Source organism: Crocodylus porosus, unplaced genomic scaffold, assembly GCF_001723895.1.
Source record: "Crocodylus porosus isolate Cpor-Errol unplaced genomic scaffold, CroPor_comp1, whole genome shotgun sequence".
Classification (NCBI taxonomy): Eukaryota; Metazoa; Chordata; order Crocodylia; family Crocodylidae; genus Crocodylus; species Crocodylus porosus.
Genome location: NW_017728909.1, coordinates 74973676 through 74995946, shown reverse-complemented (window position 1 = coordinate 74995946; position 22271 = coordinate 74973676). Strand labels below are relative to the sequence as shown.

Genomic DNA, 22271 nt, shown 5'->3' with positions numbered 1-22271 from the left:
AGAAATATTTCTTCTAAAAAGTGACACTATGAAAAAAGTTCATGAATAACTGCTGACTGGAAAACAGATTTCATTTGTATGAGAAGTTCATTAAAGTTCAGAACCATGAAAAACACACATGTATGAAAAAGGTTCATTGAATATGGCATGCATCTGCTTTATTATTATTATTATAAGCAACACTAATTTGGATCTAGTAATAAACTAACACAAAGCTAGTCTGACAAGATGCATATTAACTGTTATTTTGTGCCTCTTTGAGTGAATTACTTTACTTATCTGTTTCAGTTGCTGTATTCATAAAATAGGGATAAAACTAGATACTTTCAATGCCTAATAAGGCTTTTGTGAGGACTTATTTTTGCAGAGTGGTTTGAGCATAAAATGTGCTGAATAACTTCCAATAATTATTTTCAGCTGCTGTAACAATTTGGGAACTCTTGTGTATGGCTGATTGTTTTAATGCTGGAAATTCTGTGTATATCTGCAGCAGTCTGCACACTTCATTTTGAATACGAGGCCTAATTTGCCTTTTCACTTTACTACAAGAGGTGCAGACCTACAAACTGCTTGGAGAAAGGGCAGTGGCTGGTATGTTCTAACTGTTATGTGCAAACAAACAGAGAACAATTCAAATGCACTCCAGCTTTAACCCTGGAAGGAGTATTAAAAGTTGGAGGGGTTTCCTGCACTTGAATCCTTCTCCCTTCATGCATAAGGTAACAGCTGCTGCTCTTTTACAAATTTCTCTTTTGAAAGGGCTCCAAACTTTCCCTGTGTCCACACCCAAGTTGGACTGAAAACTAAAAAGATGGTGACATAGGACTAATAAAGAAGGATTATAAAACCTTAGAAGCCTTCTATGCAGTGAAGGCATAACAAGACAAGAGTTTGCTACTTTTCAGAAACAGTCTATCCAGGCAAAATGGTAATTATGTGATGGATTGCCTGGTGTGGGGATTTTAATTTTGTAACAAAGCTGACTGGATGTCACATGACAAAGGAGATGGATGGGAGGTTGTAAAAGAATGGGCTTGCTTATAGACATCTGAGAGAGAGAGAGAGAGAGAGAGAAGAAACTACAAGCATACAAGCAGATAGCTGGCCATAATCCAGGGGGTGGTTTTCCCAGGGTGAGTCTTATCCCTTGCACTCCTAACAGGCTAACCCCTAAGGCAGATTTCCCTAAGGCAGTTCTCCAGGCTGAGACTTGTCTATTGCACTCCAAGCAGACTGATCCCTGAGAGCTTCCCTGAATGCAGGAACTCAACTGCACAATTTTGTGGCAACAGGGGACGACATTCATGCTTCCCCCACGGCTTGCTCCTCAGTCTTTTGGGTAGAAGCAAACGAGACTAGGAGGCATCTGAATCCTACAGCCTCTGGGTTTGAAGCTTGCATACAGAATGCCTGCCGTGGATTTGGGGAATATTCAAAGCCCAGAAATGATGGGTCTGGGAGGGAGGATACTTGCCTGGTGGTACAGCCACACACAGACATCAATGATTAAGCTCAATTTAGCTGAAATTTGGAATCTGACAACTGGGCTTTGCCCAATAGAATTTAGAACTGATTTGGCCCTTGAAATGAAATTTAAAGAGAGGGGGACATAATCTTCCACCAGAGAAATCATGTGCGGTGGGGGAGGAGGAGAATGGACTGCTAAAATGTTTCCGGCCAAAGTCCAGAGGCCATTCTCACTAGCGATGAGGAACTGAAAGAGGGAAAATTAATATAGGTATTTTATTCTTGTGCATGGACCTGTGGCAGGAACCTTTTAAAAAGTCAGTTTGTGTTACACAATTTAATTACGCATCTATTGAGAGGTAAGCGGTGAATGTAGAGCGCCCATAGTATGGTGTTCTGGGAAGGATGTGTTTAAGCAACTGACATTACTAGCCACAGGGGTATTAAAGTCAGACTGTGGGGTCTCAAACGTTGTCAGGGGTGCTAAATGGAGGATCTCTATCCCAAGATGGCACCCAGGGATGCAAAACAGAGTGAATCATTTGAGTTCTAGAAGATTAAAATCTACGGTAGACCTACACTAGCAGGCCTGTTGGATGTCCAGCAGAGGGAGCTTTACTAAGGCTGTAGCTTTTTAAGGGCCAACTTACCAGAGTTGCTGTTATACAGCCTTTATCTGTCACAACAGAGATGCATCTGACACAATTTTTTTCTACGCTTAACATAGATACTACATATTTTGTTTCAAGAATGGAACAGCTGTCACATGTTGATTCTTAATATTAGATACCAGAGCAGATACTCTTTGATTCTTCTTAGCTTTGACACTGTCCTTAAAATAAAATTCTGGGTAAAATACTGTAGCCAGTAAATTTTCCTAAACATGACATATACCTCTGTGCTTGTGATATAATATGTTCATGTTTTAAAACAGCTGCTGTTTTGTTTGGCGTTTGACATTTCCTTTTTCAAACTCACTAATTCTAACAAAACTTTGAAAACACTAGTGTCTTCTTTTTCCTAATATTTAAAATAAATTTTTACACATAAGGGGAATAACATTTCAGTTAAATAGGAAAAATTAAGCAAGTAGTACATAAAGTCATAGTCCTTGTGACTGTTTACGTTGTAGGAAAACTAAAAGGAAAAAACTTAAAACAAAAAAGAAAAAATAATGCTAAGAACAATCAAAGAAAGAAAGATGGCATACAAAACTATGTAAAGCACAACCATTTTCCTTAACTGTTTTAGTTGTTACACCAATAAGTAGATACAAGATCTCACATGACACATTCAGAAACTGTCCTTTTTTTGAGAAAAATGTTTTTATCTGAACTAAATTTACAAACAAGTAATTCCACAGATTCAAACTAGGCATGAAGGAGCCATGACAAAAATATGCTTTTAAATGTCTGAATTTCTCAGATGTACATCCCCCCAAACAAAAACCCACATTTTGAGAATAACAGACATTATACCAAGGACTTTTTGGTTACATTTTGTTCCAAAATACCTAGTATTTTATTTACATTTATTAATAAGTTATGTTTAATGTTTTTTTTTTTAACTTTCTTTTAAGATAGGAAAAAATTAAAATCCAAACCGGCACTAAAATATGACCAGAAGAGCAAGGATAGGATTAGTTGCATCGGTGGATGTTGGATCAGTATTGTTCTAGTCTTCCTTCATAGCTCAGGTAGTTTAGTCATAGCATCTGACACAGTAGGCTGTCATCTACAAAAGCTTGTGCCTTGCTGAAAGAACTGGTCTTTAAAGAGCATTTGTACATATGTTTGTGCCGCAGCGCTGGGTGCATGCATTTGTATAAATGGCAAAATGCAAGTCAGCACTGAGAAAATGGTGGCAGCACCACCGCCATTCTCTGCATGCTGATGTACATTATGTCACTTATACAACTGCATGCAACGCAGTGCAGAGCACACTCGATTAATCGAAAATGTATGTACATAAAGGCCCTAAGGTGCCACCCTACCTTGCCCTCAGGTGAAGTACAGTAATCCACATTCACATGGAAGAGAGTTCTATTTTGCTCTCTTCCCCACCCCCCAGCTTAATCAGTATTCATAGCAACTGCCAAAGACTTCTCTTGGCCTTTGTGACCATTCTTTCTAGTTCTTTTCTACCTTTCTAAAAACTCGATCAGAGCATCCTTTGGAGGATCTTCATCATTCCTTTTCCAGCTTTCTGAGAAAAGTTCTCTATGGCTTTGTCCTTGGTACCTCAAACACATGATCATCTCTGTGTCGATGACTCAGATCTCTCTATCCCAGACCTGACTCTTTCTGTCTAAACTAAAATATTAGCTTCCCTTCTCCAAAATCAGTATAGCTAAAACAAACCTCATAATCAACTCCCCCAATTGATTCATCCTTTCTTGATCACTGGGAAGCACAATGTCTTGTTTCTGTAACCTGGGCATAATATTAAGTTTATTCGTAAATTTCCGCATTAATCCTTCTAAAATATAGCCTTTCCTATCCATCCACTCAACTAAAACACTCATCATTTCATGTCCCAATTACTGAAGCAATCATTTCCCTCGCCTTGACAAATGCAGTCTTTCCACACTTTTACTCATTCAGACTGCTGTGTAAAGATCTTTTTCCTAATCCTTCACTTTGACAATATCACGTCTCTTTGAAGCCTTCAAGTGGTTTCCCCACTTCTATTGCATTAAACATAATATATGCTTGTCTTAACCTATCCCCACTCTATACTGACTCTCACTCTGCATCAAAATATCGAGTCATACCTCCAAGCTGGCCTCCAACTTCCACTTGTCAAGTATACAGCACTGTGTCTTTTCTGCCTGTTGTCCATAAACATCTACAAAACTACTTGATTATCCTATCTTGAATTATTTCTTAGAAGGCAATATCTACAAAAAAAGAGAGAAATTTGGCACGCTGAGGCCACTGCTTGCTATACTTGTCAATACTGTCTTACTTCCTTGCATTCCTCCTCTCTTGGTCTGCCTCCTGTTGAATACTTATATTTTAAGCTATTACAGAAGAGACTGTTGTTTTGTTCTTGTTTTGCACACTACCTAGCCCAACTGAGACCTAGTCCTTCATGCTAGTGCAGCAATAATAGTAATGAACAGATTAATGAAGAAGTTTGAACTGTAATTTCACACACAGGACCAACACTGCTGATCAAAATTTTCCATATTAACAAAACAGACCATCAGTCCCAGTGTCTAGTTGATACTAAGGCTCATATGAAGACAGGTAAAACGGATATGATGTTGGAGTAAACATCTAGGACAAATGGCTGAGTTAATATCTGTTAACTCAATTAAGGAATTTTTCTTGCCTTTTGCTATATAAATCAAAGGATTTAAAATAGTCTCTTAGATGCTTTTATTGCCTTCTGTTCAATTGATGCATTTATATTCTATGAAGCTAGCACCAGGATCCTCTGAAGACATTTACTATAGAATATAGTGACCTAGTTAGAAGGATTTCTTACAGGAAGACCATGATACCTGTGGCTTGGAATCTGCACTGCCTACTGATTCATTTCCAGATGCATTTCAATGTGTTATTTTTGATGAATAAATTCCTAAGAGACTGACTGGAGTTTTGGTTAGAAACGGCCTTATGTTCTCAATTGAATATGTTTATTGGTTAGACACACAAGGTAAGACCCCAATACTTAAAGATCTGAGACCTGAAATAAGGATATTTTCAAGGAATGAACCTTTGACTATGAAATTCACTCCCACCTTTAGCTACAACAGCTGAGTTGTGGACATTTTTATATGTACTAGTATTATTAATATGGAGCAGTGACAAAAAGGTCCTCATAATAATGAGGACCCATTGACTAGGACTTCATTATGTTAGGCACTTTTTAAATACATAATAAAGGACTTTTCCCAAAAGAGTTTGCAGGATAAATAAAAAGGTGATTTTCTGCTGCTACTTTTTGTGATTTTACTGAAACCTTTTAATACAATTTAGTCAATTTATGTTTTCCCACCACCTTGTTGCAATCATGAAAATTAAGTAGTATATTTTAGAAACCTAGAATTTTGCAAACAGTTATGTTGCAGAATATAATACGTGCAGGCTCAGATCATGTGCTATGCTTCTTGGATAGGGGCAGGGAAAAATCAATGCATGAAAAAATATGTAACACACTGCAAAACTATTTTAAAGTTATACTACAGCTATTATGTTATACCATAAGATTGATGTAAGTCAATAATAATGGGACAGAAATAAAAAGCTGAAACTTATAGGATTTTCCAACATTAAATAGTTACATGACTAAAAAACCCAGATCATAATATCTGAATGACAGTTAATAGTGCTGTACTAAAAAAGTGCTTTGTTTGTGTAGTGGTTACTGCAGGGGATCAGCATTGCATCTAGTCTTACTTATCTTAATTAATGATCTGAAAGTGAAAGTGAATAGAACCATAAATTGAGAATTGTAAATGTCAAAGAAACAGTAAGATAACAAAGGAACAAAGCTTTAGAAATATAGAAAAAAGAAAATACAGAATGAAAGTCATCTTAGAAACAAGGCGGCTAATATTTGAACATCTAACAAGCATCTGAGTATTTACATATTAATATTTAGTCGGAGAAACAAAGCTACAAACTACTGGACTGTAAACTAGCCTTGAATTTGTAATGCTACATGCCAGAGGAAAAGATCAGTGCAATTTTAGGTGGCACTCACAGAGGCATCATTACAACATAAGATTTCAAAGATACTAGGGCTGGAAGGGACCTCGGAAGATCGTCAAGTCCAGTCCCCTGCCTGAGGAGCAGGAAGTCAGCTGGGGTCATAGGATCCCAGCAAGATAAGCATCCAATTTGCTCTTGAAGGTGTTCAATGTAGGGGCTTGAACTACCTCCGATGGCAGGCTGTTCCAGACCTTGGGGTCTTGGACAGTAAAGAAATTCTTCCTTATGTCCAGCCTGAAACGGTCTTGCAGTAATTTATAACTGTTCAACCTTGTCATCCCTTGGGGTGCTCTGGTGAACAAACGTTCCCCCAGATACTGGTGGTCCTGATAAACTTATAGGTGGCCATCAGATCACCCCTGAGCCTGTGCTTTTCCAGGCTAAAGAGCCCCATGGCTCTCAGCCTGTCATCATAAGGTATGGTTTCCTGACCTCTGATCATGTGCATGGCTCTCCTCTGCACTCTCTCAATCTTCTCCACATCCTTTTTGAATTGTGGGGCCCAAAACTGGACAGTACTCCAGCTGCGGCCTCACCAAGGCCGAGTACAAGGGGAGAATGATGTCCTGGAATTTGCTTGAGAAGCATCTATGGATGCAAGCCAGTGTTTTGCTCGCTTTACTAGCCGCAGCATCGCATTGAAGGCTAATGTTCATCTTGTGGTCAATGATGACCCCCAAGTCTCATCGCTCACTGGATCAAAAGAATAGAAAACTTATCTTAAACACTAGAAAAATGTTTTATTCAAAAACAATCTTGCACTGGAAGAATGACAAATAGATGGTCCAGAAGGTTATTTCCAGCTCTAACATCTTAGATTCTATATATGACTGAAATTGCCCCAAAACTGAGTTTCCTTAAGTGCTACCAGGAATTTACTGCAAAATATACAGTGAAAAAAGTGGGTCCATAAGAATACATTGTAAAAAAAGCAAGCATTTTTATCAGGTGAGGTATCTCTTACCAGGAGCAGAAGGGATGTAACTTACATGCTCACATGAAAAGAAAACTCTGAGCACATAATGAGTAGGATCCAGCCATGTCCCAAATGTTAGTCCTCTTTCCACAGTTTGATTTTCCTTGTAAAGGGATTGGAGATGACCTAGGGAATTCTTGTTCAGGCTCAGGCCTCAGACATTCTGGTTTCCCTATTACATCTAGCTAGGTTCCTCATTGCCCACCAGGGGCCATGGAGGAGGATACACTCAGCTGAGGAGTTGGGCCTTCATCACTGGATTTCTTGGTTAGTTCTTCCCTCAGCTCCAATTTGTCTCCCTTTTCCATGGCATTCTGGCAGCTGCCATAGAGTTCTCCAAAAATGAAAATAAGTCTTCAATGCCAGAGCAGGTGGATGAAGAGAAATACTTCACAGTGGCTGCAAAGGTGGGTGAAACCTCTGATTGTCTAGCATTCCCTGCCATTAGATTAAGGTTTCCTTCCCACAAGGTTTCATGTGACTGGTGATGCATAATGCTATCCCCACGTTAAAAGAAGACATGTGCAGGAGTCTTCCTATCAATAGCAAGTCCTATAGCAATGGCCAAGTGGCAATGGGGCAGGTGCTTGAGATTACCCAAAGCCCCCAGTCATGGATCTCCATGGAGGCAATGATTGTATGATGGTCATTTTGTACTTGGAACTAAGATAGAGGTGAAATTCAGCAGCTGCAATCATGACCGACAAGGCTTATTTAGGATCCACTCCTTCTCACTCGATATGGGGAGGAACTTGGAAAAGGTGCCCTAAACATAGTCTGTCACTTCACCTGACTGGCCAACTGCATCCAGTGGGATCACGCTATCTGCAGTCCAAATGAAGTAATGAAATTTGCAGCCTGGAACGTCAGCATCCTGATGGACAACACTGACAGGGACTGTCTGGAGCGTAGGAAAGTACTTGTGGTTAGAGAACTGAGGTTAATGAAACCAGACATGCAGAAGAGGGACAAGTCATGAAGAGGAGCACGGTGGTGGCTACTTCTCCCCTCTCCGGTTTTTTTGTTTGTTTGTTTTTGTCGGGCGGGGGGTTAAAAGAAAATATGAAAAAGGGACACATCCATGGCGTTGGTTTTGCTATTACGGTGTTGGTTTTGGGTCTTGAAAAGACAAAAATTATTACTCAGATGCCAGAATGCCCAGTTGGCATCAGCAAACATCTCATGACCCTTTGTCTTTCACTTCTAATGTCAGAGACAATACAATCAAAGCCACTCCATGACATCCCATTAAGACCTCTCTTACAGATCAACCAACTTATCAAGAGATTTTGAAAGTCATTAAGTAGGTGAAGAACAGCAAAGCATGTGGTCCTGATAGAATACCAGCTGAAATTTATAAGCAAGGTGGAAACATGCTGTCATCAACTACACTATGGAAACATGAACAGATTTCCAGTGACTTGGATGCATCATGTTCAAGAAAGGAGATGGATCAAATTGCAGTGATTATTGTGGTGTAGTTGTCCATAGCTTGGAAGATTCTTGCCTGCTTTCTCCTCAATAAACCCACTTTCCTCATTGAGAAGATTCTACCTGAGTTCCAGTGTGGTTTCAGACCATTCAGTGGTACAATGGATATGATCTTTGTTGCTAGACAGCTGCAGGAGAAGTGCTGTGAGATGCATTAAAACCTTTACATGGCTGCCTGACCTAAAGTCTTTGATTCAGTTAGCAGAGAGGCCATATAGAACATCTGATGAGATCTGGATGCTTGCCAAGTTGTAACCATTATCAGACTTCTTCATGATAACATTACAGCACCCGTCCTAAGCAATGGCTTGGAAATGGGTCCTTTCATTATTAGAACTGGAGTGTTGATGATTGCACCAACACTCACCTCCATTTCCGATCTTCAGTATGCTGACGATTGTGTTGAATGTGCCCCCACAGTTCCAGGTCCCTCTTGATTGCTTCTGCGAAGCATATGAAATGTTCGTATTCAATATCAACTTTGTGAAAATGAAAACTATGTGCACCCCAAACTAACCAGCTCATCTTCCACACATTACAACCAGAGGGCAATCCTTGGAGAATGTTCAGCATTTCTCCTACTTGGGTATCCACCTTTGCCATAAAGTAAACATAATGACAATATTTCAAATTGGACAAAATCTGCCAGCCGTCTTTGAACATTTCTTAAATTGTGCTTTCCACCATCATAAGATTAGAACCCTGCCTGAAAACTGGCTCCCAAACCAGGTTCTATACTCCCAACTCATTGATAGTCACTGCTTCAGAAGTGGACAAAAGAAGAGATTCAAGGACACTTTAAAGGCCAATCTGAAGAAATGCAGTAGAAACATCAGTACCCAGGAGACTCAAGCACTGAATGGTGTGCTGTGATGTACAACAAGGTCTTAATCATTTTAAGCAAACTTGTCCCCCTACTGAGGTGGATAGGCAAGAGAGACAAAGGGAAAGATCTGTGATCTGACACCACCAGGATCTGCTACTACTTCCCCAAACTGTTTGCCATGTCTGCAGTCAAACATAGGGATCTCAGATCAGCCTCCTTGGCCATGTATGGACTCTACAATTACTTCCTTTTTTACTGGAAGACAGTCATCCTCACATCAAGGGACTGCAGATGATGACTATAGTTCTCCATTTGGTTGGATTAGGTTGGCTAAAGTGTCAGCCTGATATTTCAGCCCCTACCTCCTAATTGGGAATATGTGGACCAACTGGTTCAACCACAGATGCTCAGAAGCCAGAAACCAAGTTTGTTTTGGGGTTCTCTGGGGCTATTTCTATTCTGTCAACTGATGTCTGAAATGTCCTCTCTTATACTGAAGTAGTGTTGGTACTCACTTTTAACTGGGTGCAGTCATGTGCTACCACTCCATCCAGGTCTCAGTACATAGCTTGTACAGCTCTGTTCCATAAAGGCCAACAGATGTCCCATTGTTTAGATGGCTACTGGGATTTTCAATCAGCTGTGGTAAAGAAAGCCTTTGGATCATCTGGGCCCCTCTTTGCAAGCCTTATTGCCAGTTGCCTTGAGTATATTTTTTGTGTATATACATAAAAATATTGCTTCTCTAATTTTTGCTCAGAGATTCCTTGCATTTTAGCATAAGGCATTTCAGACTTGATCTAGTGTTGAATAAATTAACATTCTAGACTTCTTTACTGGAATTGGAGTGTACATTGTGCTAGACATTATACATTAATAAAAGACTGTCCCTATGGTGATTATAACCAGACAGTGGTTATGGACATGTATAGTGAAAAGTCAGGCCCCCCAAGCCAACTCTGGCAAAGCTGAGCATTCCTGTTGAAGTAGATGGACATAAGCAATGTGCCTAGTCAATTTAAGGTACAGACAGGCCCCGGTATAGGCCTTCCTGGACCAAATTCCAAACTACTTGCTTAGCAATGCATTCATGAAGAAGCTGAGCCTTACTGCTATATGCATGTGTAGCCAACTGCAGAAGAAAAAGTGATCCCTGCTCATGAAGCTCACCTACCCAATTATTTGGGGCTGGGATTCAGAATATTTTCCACAGGTTTACTTCCAATCATCTATAACATTTAATCATTTTCAATGTCAGCATCTCTAAAAAAATTCATAAAGAATGCAGAGAAAAGTTATATAAGTTCTAGTGCACATGCACATATCTTCCTCCTTCTTCCTAATCTTGTAAAAATGGCACTGTGATGGCAATCAAAATGACACTGAATATTTTAAGTGGCTTCATGAACTAAGATCTCCCTTGTTAATTCCCTGCAGAAAAACAAAGAGCAGGAAAGGGAGTAGCTACTAAAGAGATAATTTAATCCTTATGAGCAGGGATCCAGGTTTTCCATCTCCCACGGAAAAAATAGTAAACCATGGATTTTACCTGTTACCAGAGGCAAACACAGATTTCTTGTTTACAAAAGAAACCCTCAGATTTTGCCACTTTGCAACGAGCTCCCTACAGGCTGGCAGTTCCAGTCTGCAGGGAGTTGAGAGGGAGCAGGAGGAAGGCAGTAAGACAAGAGGCGCTATGTGCATGGACATGCACATGGCCCCAGGCACCCTGCAAAGCAGCTACAGCAGATAAGCTGAGGGGAGAGGGAGCTGGGCAGGGCTGAGGCTGTTGCCCATCCAGGTGGGGCTTGGGGCCTGGGTTCGCAATATGCATGTCTAGAGCAGGACGGGGCCATGGGTGGCTTGTCTGGGAGAGGGGGAGGGGGAGGGCCAGCTTCCTGCTGCCGCACGCACTCCTGGGGCAGATACAAGCGCAGGCTGAGGCTTCCACCCTGCTTCCGCCCCCCGTGGCCTCCAGACATGAGCCAGCATGGCTGGGGACAGCAGGGCCACGCAGGGATCTCCTTATCGCTGCTCCCTCCCCTGCCCTAAGGATTTTGGTTACTCCTGTTTAGTAGGAGTAAAACATTTCAGTGTTTCTAAAAGTCCAGCCACCAGACACCATTACTATCTCAACTTACTTCAGCTTACTGTACTGTGAGCAACAGGCAAGCATGCTCAGCAGTCCAGAAGCTGGTTTTGCACTGCTTTCCCTTACAGCCTTAACCTGCACACCTCAGGGACCAAAAGGTTATGAATCTCTCTTTCAAAGACATCACAAGAGGTTTCAGAAAAATCCTACTAATTGTTTACGTGGTTCATTATGAAAAGCTACCTTAAATTTCAATTAAGCAGCTAATTAATTAGAATTATTTCCTATGTAACCACATGCTGTAATTAAAGCAAGTCAGTGAAGAAAACAAAGATAAAAGAACACATTTTGCTAAAAAGAATTCACCTGGATTGAACTCAGTCAAAAGAAAGCAAAGCTAGTCTGCTTAGCTGATTACTCTGAAGCAGCTGAAATAGTAGTAATGAATTCCGTATGCTAACCAACAACAGACACACAACAGTTTGCGTTGTCAGTAATCAATTACTTCATTTCTGGTACCACACAGCTACTTTCAATTTATATTTTCAAACATGGGTGACAGGATGTGATTACATAATTATATATACACTCATTACTCTCCATCAGAGCAAACAGATTTATTGTATGATAAATGTGGATATATTTTTGATATAACTGGGTTTAAAGATGAGTCCTTTAAACATATATTTTAGTAATGGAGTTAAAAAAAAGTAACTAACTTTATTTTATATTTAACAGTACTAAGTAAATAAGAAACAGTACAGAGCAGATAAGAAAATTTCATTTACATCTTATTTAAATTAAAATTGCAAAAATTTTAGTTTAAAATATTCACAGGCCAATATTAAAAAAATTCTCTCTTTGTGAACTATTTTTTTCTAAATCTCAGGAGTTCCCAAAACTGCTCATGAGACTGAATAAACTGTGAGAGTAACATTTCCTACCTTCCTTGCCTCCATCCTTTTTCTTTGTCTTTTTTTTTTTTTTAATAAAACCTGTGTTGATTCCCATTTTTGTTTTTAAGAAAGTATACTAAATAGGAAAAAAATACTCAACCATGAGCAGTTCAAAGATACAACCACAAGTAATTTAATAAAAATCAGATTCCTTTCATTCATTTTAACTTTAAACAGTAAAGCCAGTTGGCAAAACATTACCTGTGCTCGTTTCTCCATATCCTGACAAGTACCTAGTTGCTCTTCCATGGCAGCTCTGATTTGTCTTGCTTCATATTCTAATTGCCTTCTGGTCATGTCTGTTTGCAAGGAGAACTGAAATCCAAAACAAAAAAGACATTTCAACAAACAAGGAGGAAGATGAGCTCTACGCTTTTTGAACAAAAGCAGAGCGATGTATTCCATGCTAAAACTTAGTAAAATCGAACAAAGTCTGAATACAGGACCTTTTAAAATATACATAAGTTATAAACAAGAACATATAATATCAGCCAATATGAGATTTGTAGGGAAGGCTTTTCATATGTCTATGCATAATATACCAACATAAAAACAAATCACATTGCCACATGCACAGAACACTTACTCATCCATATCTAAAACAGCATACCATCAGAAAATTTGTTCTGTGCGCCATTAATTCAATATTGAAAAAAGACTCCAAAGATATTAATCTACCTTTAAAATACTGGCACTTTTACTACTTACTGTTAGACATATTTGATCATACAATCCACACCAGACTTTAAAAGAAGAAACATTCTACAAAGTATGTTCTCCAAGATATCAGCAGATCTAATTTTAAACATCCTAATGTATATTTAAAACTCTCTCATTTGAAGATTAATTGAAAAAGTAAAAGCCAGCAATAAAATCAGTTCTTAGCCGTAACCTCCTCATGCCTTATTGTAAGAGCAATTATTTCTGCTAAAAAATTTATCTTATATTCAGAAATGCACAGGTAATAATTATTCAATCATTTGGAAAATTAACAAGTCTAGCAAACCATGTTTGTTCACAGATTTGTTTAGTTACCAACATCCTTTGATGCAGCTGATTACCTTGATTGCTAGCTATGCACATCAGCTGAAATGCACAAAATATTTAGTTTTGAGTGAAGTCAGTGCTTCCTAGTACATGACACTTCAGAAGCAGAAGTTATACAAGATAAATGCCATGTGAGTTTTAAAAGATCTACTGCATAAAGAACATCAAAAGTTATATCTCTTAGGGGAAAAAGCATGAAAGCGCCAAAAGACAGGCACCTGAGGAGACAGTCACCAAAATATGAACCCAGCATGAAAAAGAATGTTCCCTCTCAGATTTAGTGATGACTTTACATATTTACACAAAGGAGATTAGATTCTAAGACCAGGTACCTAAAATGGCAGAACTCTCCCTAAGATTTGAATCCCCCCCACCCCTGGGCAAATGTGTGTTCTATTCACCACTAAACTACGCTGTTTACAGAAAACCACATAACTCAGATTGATTCTGCCTCAGGCTTTTTGAATGTCTGTACCAAGGCTAAATGTTTCCAAAAGCCATTTTAAGCATTATGGAAGGACTATACAGTGCATCAAGAAGGTTTATGGAAGTACTAAAACATTACTACAGTATATTCAACATACATTAGATAAATGCTAATTTTGCCTAACTGCACAATAATGTCAGTCCCAATTTGTTATCTATTACTTACATTATGTAAATGTAAACCAGTTAAGGGCACATGCTGCTAAATGCATGGCATTTTTCAGCTTCAGTGTCTATTTTGTAACTTATGGTTTAAAGGAAAAAGAGTAGCAGTAAAGGAGAGAGGGGAAACAAAGAATGCTACAAATGTGTGTTAGCTGTAACTGTATTTATCTTGTAACTAGCTGTAGTCTCTTTGACTGTACCAGGTAGAATGAAGAGGAAGCAGCTGTCACACGGCAACTATTATAAGTCTTGAAAATAAGAGAAATGCTAATAGCACAGTACTGAGATTGCTGTGTCCTTAAGGAGCACTACTTAAAACACGGGTGTAAACAGCTCTGACACTAACTAGCTCTTCTTATTTTCAAGGCTTTTTATGGACCCATAAAACTAAGTATTAGAAGCCTGGAAAATGAGGGGGAAGAGTCAATTTCAGTATTGATAACAAAAACAATTTGCTAGAATAAACTTCTTTATACAGGAAAAATCTCATTTAAGAAACATATTGTATGAAGATTCATTTTATATTTTATTTAAGCCTTTAATTTTTCAGATTCAATTTATTAAGGATTCTGGCTGAAAGCCATGCTCCTGGAACAACATAACAGACATACAACCACAGTATAAATTTAAGCAAAAAATAACAGAAATGCAAATATAATAATAGAGCCAAATATTATAAAACATTATTCCTACTCCTAGAATTAGCATAATCAAGTACAAATATGGTGATAAATCAGATCATGAATCTATAAAAATGTTGTGCATAGGTCCACAACTGACACAGTAAAAAACAAATATAGCAATAAAGTTTATTGGTTGTATCAACAGTAAAGGATGTTTAGCTCTGATCACTTCAGCTATGTAAGTCTGTGGGGAGGAAGGAGCATGGGGGCGCAGATTGAGGCCCCCACAGTGAGGGAGGGAGTGGAGCTGGGGCAGGTGCTGCCCAGCCAGAGCGGTGAATGCGACCCCGGGGCTAAGAATGGGGCAGAGAGGGGTTGGGAAGGGGGTGTGGGGTGCAGCTTCCATCCACTACATGCACCTCCAGGGAAGGCATGTGTCCTCCCACATTTGTGTACAAAGCAACGGCAGGCTGTCCTCTGTGGGCTCAGGGCCAGAGTCAGGGTCTTTCTAGGGGGTGGGGGGCAGTGGCATGGTGGGCTCAGCTGAGCGAGCCAGGAGGTGACAGCACAAGGAGGGGTGGCTACAGGGAATTTTAGGGTGGCTATAGTCCCCCAAGCCTCCCCTAGTGCCAGTTCTGCTTAGGGCGCTCCATTCTGCTGCCTTTCTTTTGGGAGCCCTGTGCTGGCTGTGCAAGTATCTGCACAGGATGTCTCCTCCCATAAACCTGTGTATATGCGCACTATATTGTCAACACAACTATACGCATGGATACTTTGGACTGGATTTTGGAGATAGGACCCTCCCCAGCTCATCCTGCCCCCTCTAGGAGTTCTATGGGCCAACGATAGCGCTCTATGGACTAGATCTTTGACACCCCCTGCTTTGGGCGTATATAAAAAGGTATTTTTTAAGCTCTCATAAACAGCCTGAGATTTTTTCATCAGAAAAGATGAAAATCTAGAGAAAGGAAAAAAACCCTCTACTCAGAAACAATGTGCAAAAATATGCAGTGGACTGGGCATGCAGTTGGTTGGAGTGTGTTTTTTGGCAATCCATTATATATTTACTTTTAGCACCATTATAAAAAAGTGAAAATATACTTCCTGATACAGGCCTTAAACTCAATTATACATAAGAAAAGTTAAATGTTGGTGAAGTTTCCACCCCACACCCCACTAGAAGGCACTGCAGGTGGTAAAAGCCCCTCCCCAAAACCCCCAACCAAACAAGAGGGTCTCTGGCACTTGCTCAGACTATACCTGCATCTTATTCAAGTTCCGAGTCTCTAACACTACTCTGGGTTAAAGACTCCTACTTAAACTAAAACTTTGGCTAACACAGCACAGATTTTCAAAGTTAAAGGCAATTTTCAAAAGAATAAAAATACTTCATTCGGGTAACTCTATATGTGATGTTGCCAAATCCCTTCACAGCAAGAGGGACTGAATCCCTGGATTTTTTCTTGTAGTGTCTGAAAGCAGGGAGTTATCGGTACTAGTGCCATTTTATTATTTTAACAAAATGTGTGTATACATTTTGGAACACAAGAAAGATTATATTAAATTTTCTGCTGGAAAGAATTTTAGCTTTTATAATACACAAAAGATTTACATACTCATCACAGCACTGGGTACATAACAGAATATGTTATTATTGTAGCTGCTTACATTTTCAGTAAGAGGGAGACTATCAATCCTCTTGGTCAGATTCTGAAGTTGAGCATAATACCAGTCCTTTTCTTTCTCTTCCTTTTCAAGCTCAGCAAGCAAGAGAGATCTGAAAAAACAAAACCAGGAAATGTCTCATCAGTACTTACACCATTACTAGTTATAAATATAGCAGCAAATACACAGTAAACATGGCTGTATACATAGCCAGTCAAATAAACAATGTGCTTTACTGAAGAGGGCACTAAACAACTAGTTTAGAAACCTACAGTCTTTTCTCTGTCATCTCAGGCAAACCACTGTAATCCCAATTTGTCTTAGATCCACATCTGTAAAATGGAGTTAATGATACCTATTTGTCTTCATAAAAACACTTTAGAATATATAGATAAGAATCACTATGGCTGGACATAGACCTCTCATTTGACCTAGGACTGACTGTGCCAGGTTTTGACTCGAATCAAAAACAGCTGTTTATACATGTAGCCCCCATCGAAGCTGCACTGCAGTTCTCCTGCCAGCGGTTGGCTAGGGAGAGCAGAGAGAGAAGAAACTACTCACAGTAATTCTGAAGTCAGATAAAAGGCAGGGTAAATTTGCAAATTAAGCCAGGGGTGCTTAGGGGTCTGGAAATTTGATGGGGAGGGAAAAGTGGAAAGCAGTGACAATTAATGCTGCCACTGCTCCTCCACTGCTAAATTTCTAAGCCCCATGGGCCAAATGACATGGCCCAGATCATGGGATCCCATCTGCCCACACAGGGGAGGGAGATGGAGCCCCATCAGGCACATGTGGCGATGGGGTGGCAGGGCCCAATGCTATACCCAATCCTGCATATACAAGCAGCTTGGTCTGATCCAGAGCATGCCTGGGTAGGGGCAAACAACAGGGCTCAATTCCGTGCATGTGGGACAGCCTGGCCCAATCAAGAGAGCATGGGGCTGGAGGGAAATGGTGGGGCCTGATCTAGAGGATGTACAGCAGCCTGACCTGACTTGGAACACCCACACAAACTTGGCCCAACCCAGAATTCATGGGGATGGAATGACAAGGCACGATCCCATGTAGGGCTGGGACCACAGGTGCAGCCACCATATGGATTTGGAGGACTAGGTCATAATTCAGCATGCACCAGATCAGGCTTTGGCCCCATGGCATGGATCCAGCCTGCGGATCGACGCTACACTAGTCACCCAGCTTGTGGACCAAAAAGTTTGGGCACTGCTGTCATAGACTAAAAACATACTGGCCAGTTTAATCCAGGCAGGATTTTGACTTGCATAAAACTAGCTGGAACAATTTTTTACACAAGCATCATGAATAGCAATTAACTCAAATTAGTCTCAATTGTCCCTGGACAATGTGTTAATTTGGATATTTTATGGGTACTTGGAGGATGGGGGGGAGAACAATAGGCATATATATCTGTAGGATCCCAAAATCAAAGGCTCGGTCCTGGGCAATTTGGTCACCTGTTTTTAACCTTATAGACTAACTAAGTCAGAGATGCATAAACTTTGGTAAGCAGCAGCTTACTTCATCAGATGTTAAAATCACAAAGCCTGGCAGGCTTGTCCCTGGAATTAATTGCAGTTAAGTTAAATGAGCCACAATTAGCTTCCAGCTGCTACTTACTTCATTGTCCCAAGAAAACCGTTAGCACATTATCCTGCATAATTCACAGGTACTTGAAGCAGGACAATGGCAGTCTGTAGGATCCATGGACAAAAAGGGAAACACAATGGTGAAACACAATGTCTGTTTACAGCCTTTGTGAAAGCTTAGTATTGTTATTAGTTCTGTGCTAACATCAGCCTGAACTACCCTGTAAATCAATTTTCATTTTTTTCTTTGTGATGATATTTTTTCCCAGTCTATAACTACAATGACTTAAAAAAATATGTATTGGTACAATGTCTATGTAAGTCAAACCTCCATTTCAATTAAATCCAAGTCACAGCTGTCTTTGTAATGCCTCCTTGCTTCCCCATCCCAAATGATTCACAAACACATAAATTAAATAAAAAGCAATTACACTCTATTTTAAATTCTGCCAAACTTTTTATAATCCATTATAAATGTATCCTTAGATTAACAGATACTGAAATCTGCTACAGCTGTGAGTAGTTTGTGTTATAACTGGTTATAAGCACATCAACGTAAGACATTAAAATGGGTATAAGTGACCCATAAACAGTTTTTATAGAAAGTTCATTAAAGCATCAATGAATTTACTAACTCTTTACAACTATAATTTGCTGAAAAATAGAAGAGAGAGATGGAAAGAACCTTGAAAAGTCAACAAATCCATCCTACCCCATGCCAGGATCAACTATAAATAAATCCTTCTTGACAATTGCTTAACCTGCTCTTAAAAACCTCTCTTGATAGAGATTCTACAATCTCCATAAGTAACCTATTCCAGTGCTTATCTACCCTTGGATTTCGAAAGATTTCCCTAAAGTCCAACCTAAATCTCCCTTTTTGCAATTTAAACTGAAATACTTCTCGCTCTATCCCCACTAGACACAGAAAACAATTTATCATCCTTTTTTACATAAACCTTTAAATAATCACATCCTTAATGATAATGCACGATCATATTTTTTACTGCAATTTCTGGTCTATATATATATATGCTGCTACTTTTAAATTTTAAGTCCTCAGCTCTGCAACTGGGGCAATGCAAACAGACTCCACTGTCATGAGCTAATCCTAAGCATCTATTTGTTCCTCTTAAGTCTCTTCTATGAGCACTCCCCAAACTCTACCCTTTTAAAACTGCCACACAGCCTCGTAGCATCAAAGAAAGAAAATAGTTTAATGCATGTAATAAAAATATTACATACAGGATAATATACCAGTTTTTTGTTATAAACTTTCAGAACAGAAGTTTGAGTTTATTCTATCTTTTGTTACATCTTCCTATTTTTGTAAAGCTGCCAGTAAAATATTAAACCCAAAACTTTACATGACGAAGTTTAAAGTGTGAAACGGATATATTATCTGCTGAACTGACAGTGCTGCAGACTGAAGTCAGCACTTCATGCAGAAGATAGAACTTGCATAGAAATTGCTTATTGTTGCTTCCCTTCTTGTGACCTCTATCTCCCTGTCTATCATCAGTTCCTGCTCCAAGGAGAGAACAACCTTGCAAAGGACATAAATAGTGGATAATAGTAAAAGTAAAAATGTAGACACTAGTTGCACTACAGACTCCCATTCACTGCTGCCCATTTCTCATCCTAACCCAGAGAGAAGCTAAATGAGTTTCCAAGCCTAAGAACACAACCTAGAACACACAAGTATTTTAAAATACATGGTTAAGAATAATTGTTCGGTCTACGTTACACTGCCAAACTGTGTTTAAACCAGTAGTATGCCAGTACCACAGAAAACAGAAAAGGGTAAGACTATACAGGTGATTCTCAACCTTTTTGGACTTGAGACACTACTCCATGACTTTTGTGAACTGAGTAGCACCCCATTTCAGAAACATTTAAATATTATAGTACAGATCCACCACCAGTAGACATTCACAATATGCATGAGTTTTTTTTCAATGCCACCAAAACCATCCATTGTCCAAGCACTCAGGGACCAACCCCTTTGAGACGTAAGGATGGACAAGACCTGATTAAGGAAGGGGGAACCCATCACCATTAGAAGGAGGAGTTTGAAGACCGTCTCAATTGAGGCTCTGTTGTTGACGAGCATGTTCTCAACTCCATCCTGCAACACCCAGTCAGAAACAATCTCACAATTCTTCCAAATCCTGATAAGGTGAGGAAAGCCATCAAACAGATTAAGAATGACAAGGCATCTGGAACTGATGGAATCCCAACCAAAATCTTCAAGCAAGAGGGAGAGGAGCTCACATCAAAGCTCCATGCCCTCATCTTAAGGGTTTAGAAAGATGAGGCAAGCCCAGATGACCTCAGGCATGCCATGACTGAAAATCTTCAAGAAAAGAGACAAGTTTGACTGGAAATTACAAAGAGATCACCTTTCTTTCTACCACAGGAAAGATCATTGCAGGAATCCTCCTGAACCATCTCCTTGTTGAGGGGGTCCTCCTGGAATTTCAGTGTGGTTTGAGGGCATCAAGAGGCACAACTGACATGATCTTCATAGCTTGCTAGCTGCAGGAAAAAGAACAGGAACATAAACCTCTCTACATGGCCTTCTTGGACCTCATGAAAGCCTTTGACTCTGTGAACTGAGAAGCACTGTGGAAGATCCTTCTGAAGCAGGGATACAAGCCTCAGATAGCAAATCAAGGGTGATGGGATCTAGATCATATTATTTAACCATAAATGCAAGTGCTCTGACATTGCTTTGTATCACACAGATACTTACATGGAAGTGAAAACAACATCTACTACGGAAAATAGCACATTTTAAAGTAACTAATACAGTAAGGAAACCAGTAAGATTCTAGTTATTTTAGATCCTGTCTGATAATCTTATTTAAGTATAGGGTATCTGGAATTGACAAACCTGGGGCACTTAAGGGAGCCCTGGCCCCAGCCCTGGTACAATCTGTGGGCAAGGCAAGAGCCCCCAAGGGGACACTTGCCTGCCTGTACACAAATGCCAGGAACTTGGAGAACGAGCAGGAGGAGCTCGTCCTCCTGCTCAAAGCAAATAATTATGATGTCACTGGGATAACGGAGACCTGGTGGGACTCCACCCATGACTGGACCACGGGTATAGATGGCTATACCCTGTACAGGAGGGATCGTGTAGATAAAAGGGGCAGGGGTGTAGCTCTCTGTGTTAAGGAAAGCTACATGTCCCTGCAAGCTGATATTGGCAACGAGGGTAGATGGCTAGAGAACCTCTCGGTTAAAATCCCTGGGGAACACAGCACAGGGGACACAACAATGGGAGTCTACTACAGACCTCCCACCCAAAGTCCTGAGCTGGACCAGGAGTTTGCCCTGGAGCTGGCTGAGGCCACATGTTCCAGGACCATGGTTGTCATGGGTGATTTCAATTACCCAGACATCTTGTGGGAGGATCACTCGGCAAAATCCAAGCGGTCGCAAAGCTTCCTCTCATGCGTGGATGACCTCTATCTGACTCAAGAAGTCTATGGGCCAACGAGAGCCAAAGCGCTGCTCGACCTGGTACTGGCTACAGGGGATGACCTAATCGGCGACCTAGTGATTGATGGGAAGCTGGGTGACAGCGAATACGAGCTGATCACCTTCACCATCTGCTGTAAAGCTGGCAAGTCAGTCAGCAACACGGAAGTCCTTGACTTCAGAAAAGCTGACTTTGACAAGCTCAGGAGGCTTGTCAGTCAGGCCTGAAGGGACCATGACCCCATGACCCCAGGGAGAGGGGAGTTCAAGAAGAGTGGCTGCTCCTCAAGGGAGCGATCCTCAATGCACAAGCTAAATCTATTCCATCTCGAAGGAAAGGCAGCAAGAGGGCACAGCAGCCCCCCCCGGCTCTCCAGGGACCTAGCAGACCTCCTAAGGCTAAAAATAAAGGCCTACAAAGGATGGAGGATGGAATTCATCTCCAAGGAGGATTATTCTACACTGGTCCGGTCCTGCAGGGAGCATACCAGGAAAGCCAAAACTGCAACTGAACTCCAACTAGCTTTGAGCATCAAGGACAATAAAAAGTCCTTTTTCAGATATGTGGGGAGCCAGAGAAAAAGCAAAGGCAACACTGGACCCCTGCTGAACCAGATGGGTCAACTGACAACTGATGCCCAGGAAAAAGCCAACCTATTAAAT

At 40.3% G+C, this 22271-nt stretch overlaps 1 protein-coding gene across 5 annotated transcripts in view; it reads right to left on the bottom strand.

The window, feature by feature from the left end:
• The window catches only part of APC (APC, WNT signaling pathway regulator), a 168144-nt gene that overhangs the window by 43907 nt on the left and 101966 nt on the right, over nt 1-22271 (bottom strand). For all 5 annotated transcript variants that reach the window (XM_019532478.1, XM_019532477.1, XM_019532476.1 and 2 more), the window contains 2 exons: nt 16519-16627; nt 12731-12844 (listed from right to left, as the gene is read on the bottom strand). In XM_019532478.1, the coding sequence (XP_019388023.1) occupies nt 12731-12844; nt 16519-16627 (223 nt within the window). The remainder of the gene's footprint in view (nt 1-12730; nt 12845-16518; nt 16628-22271) is intronic.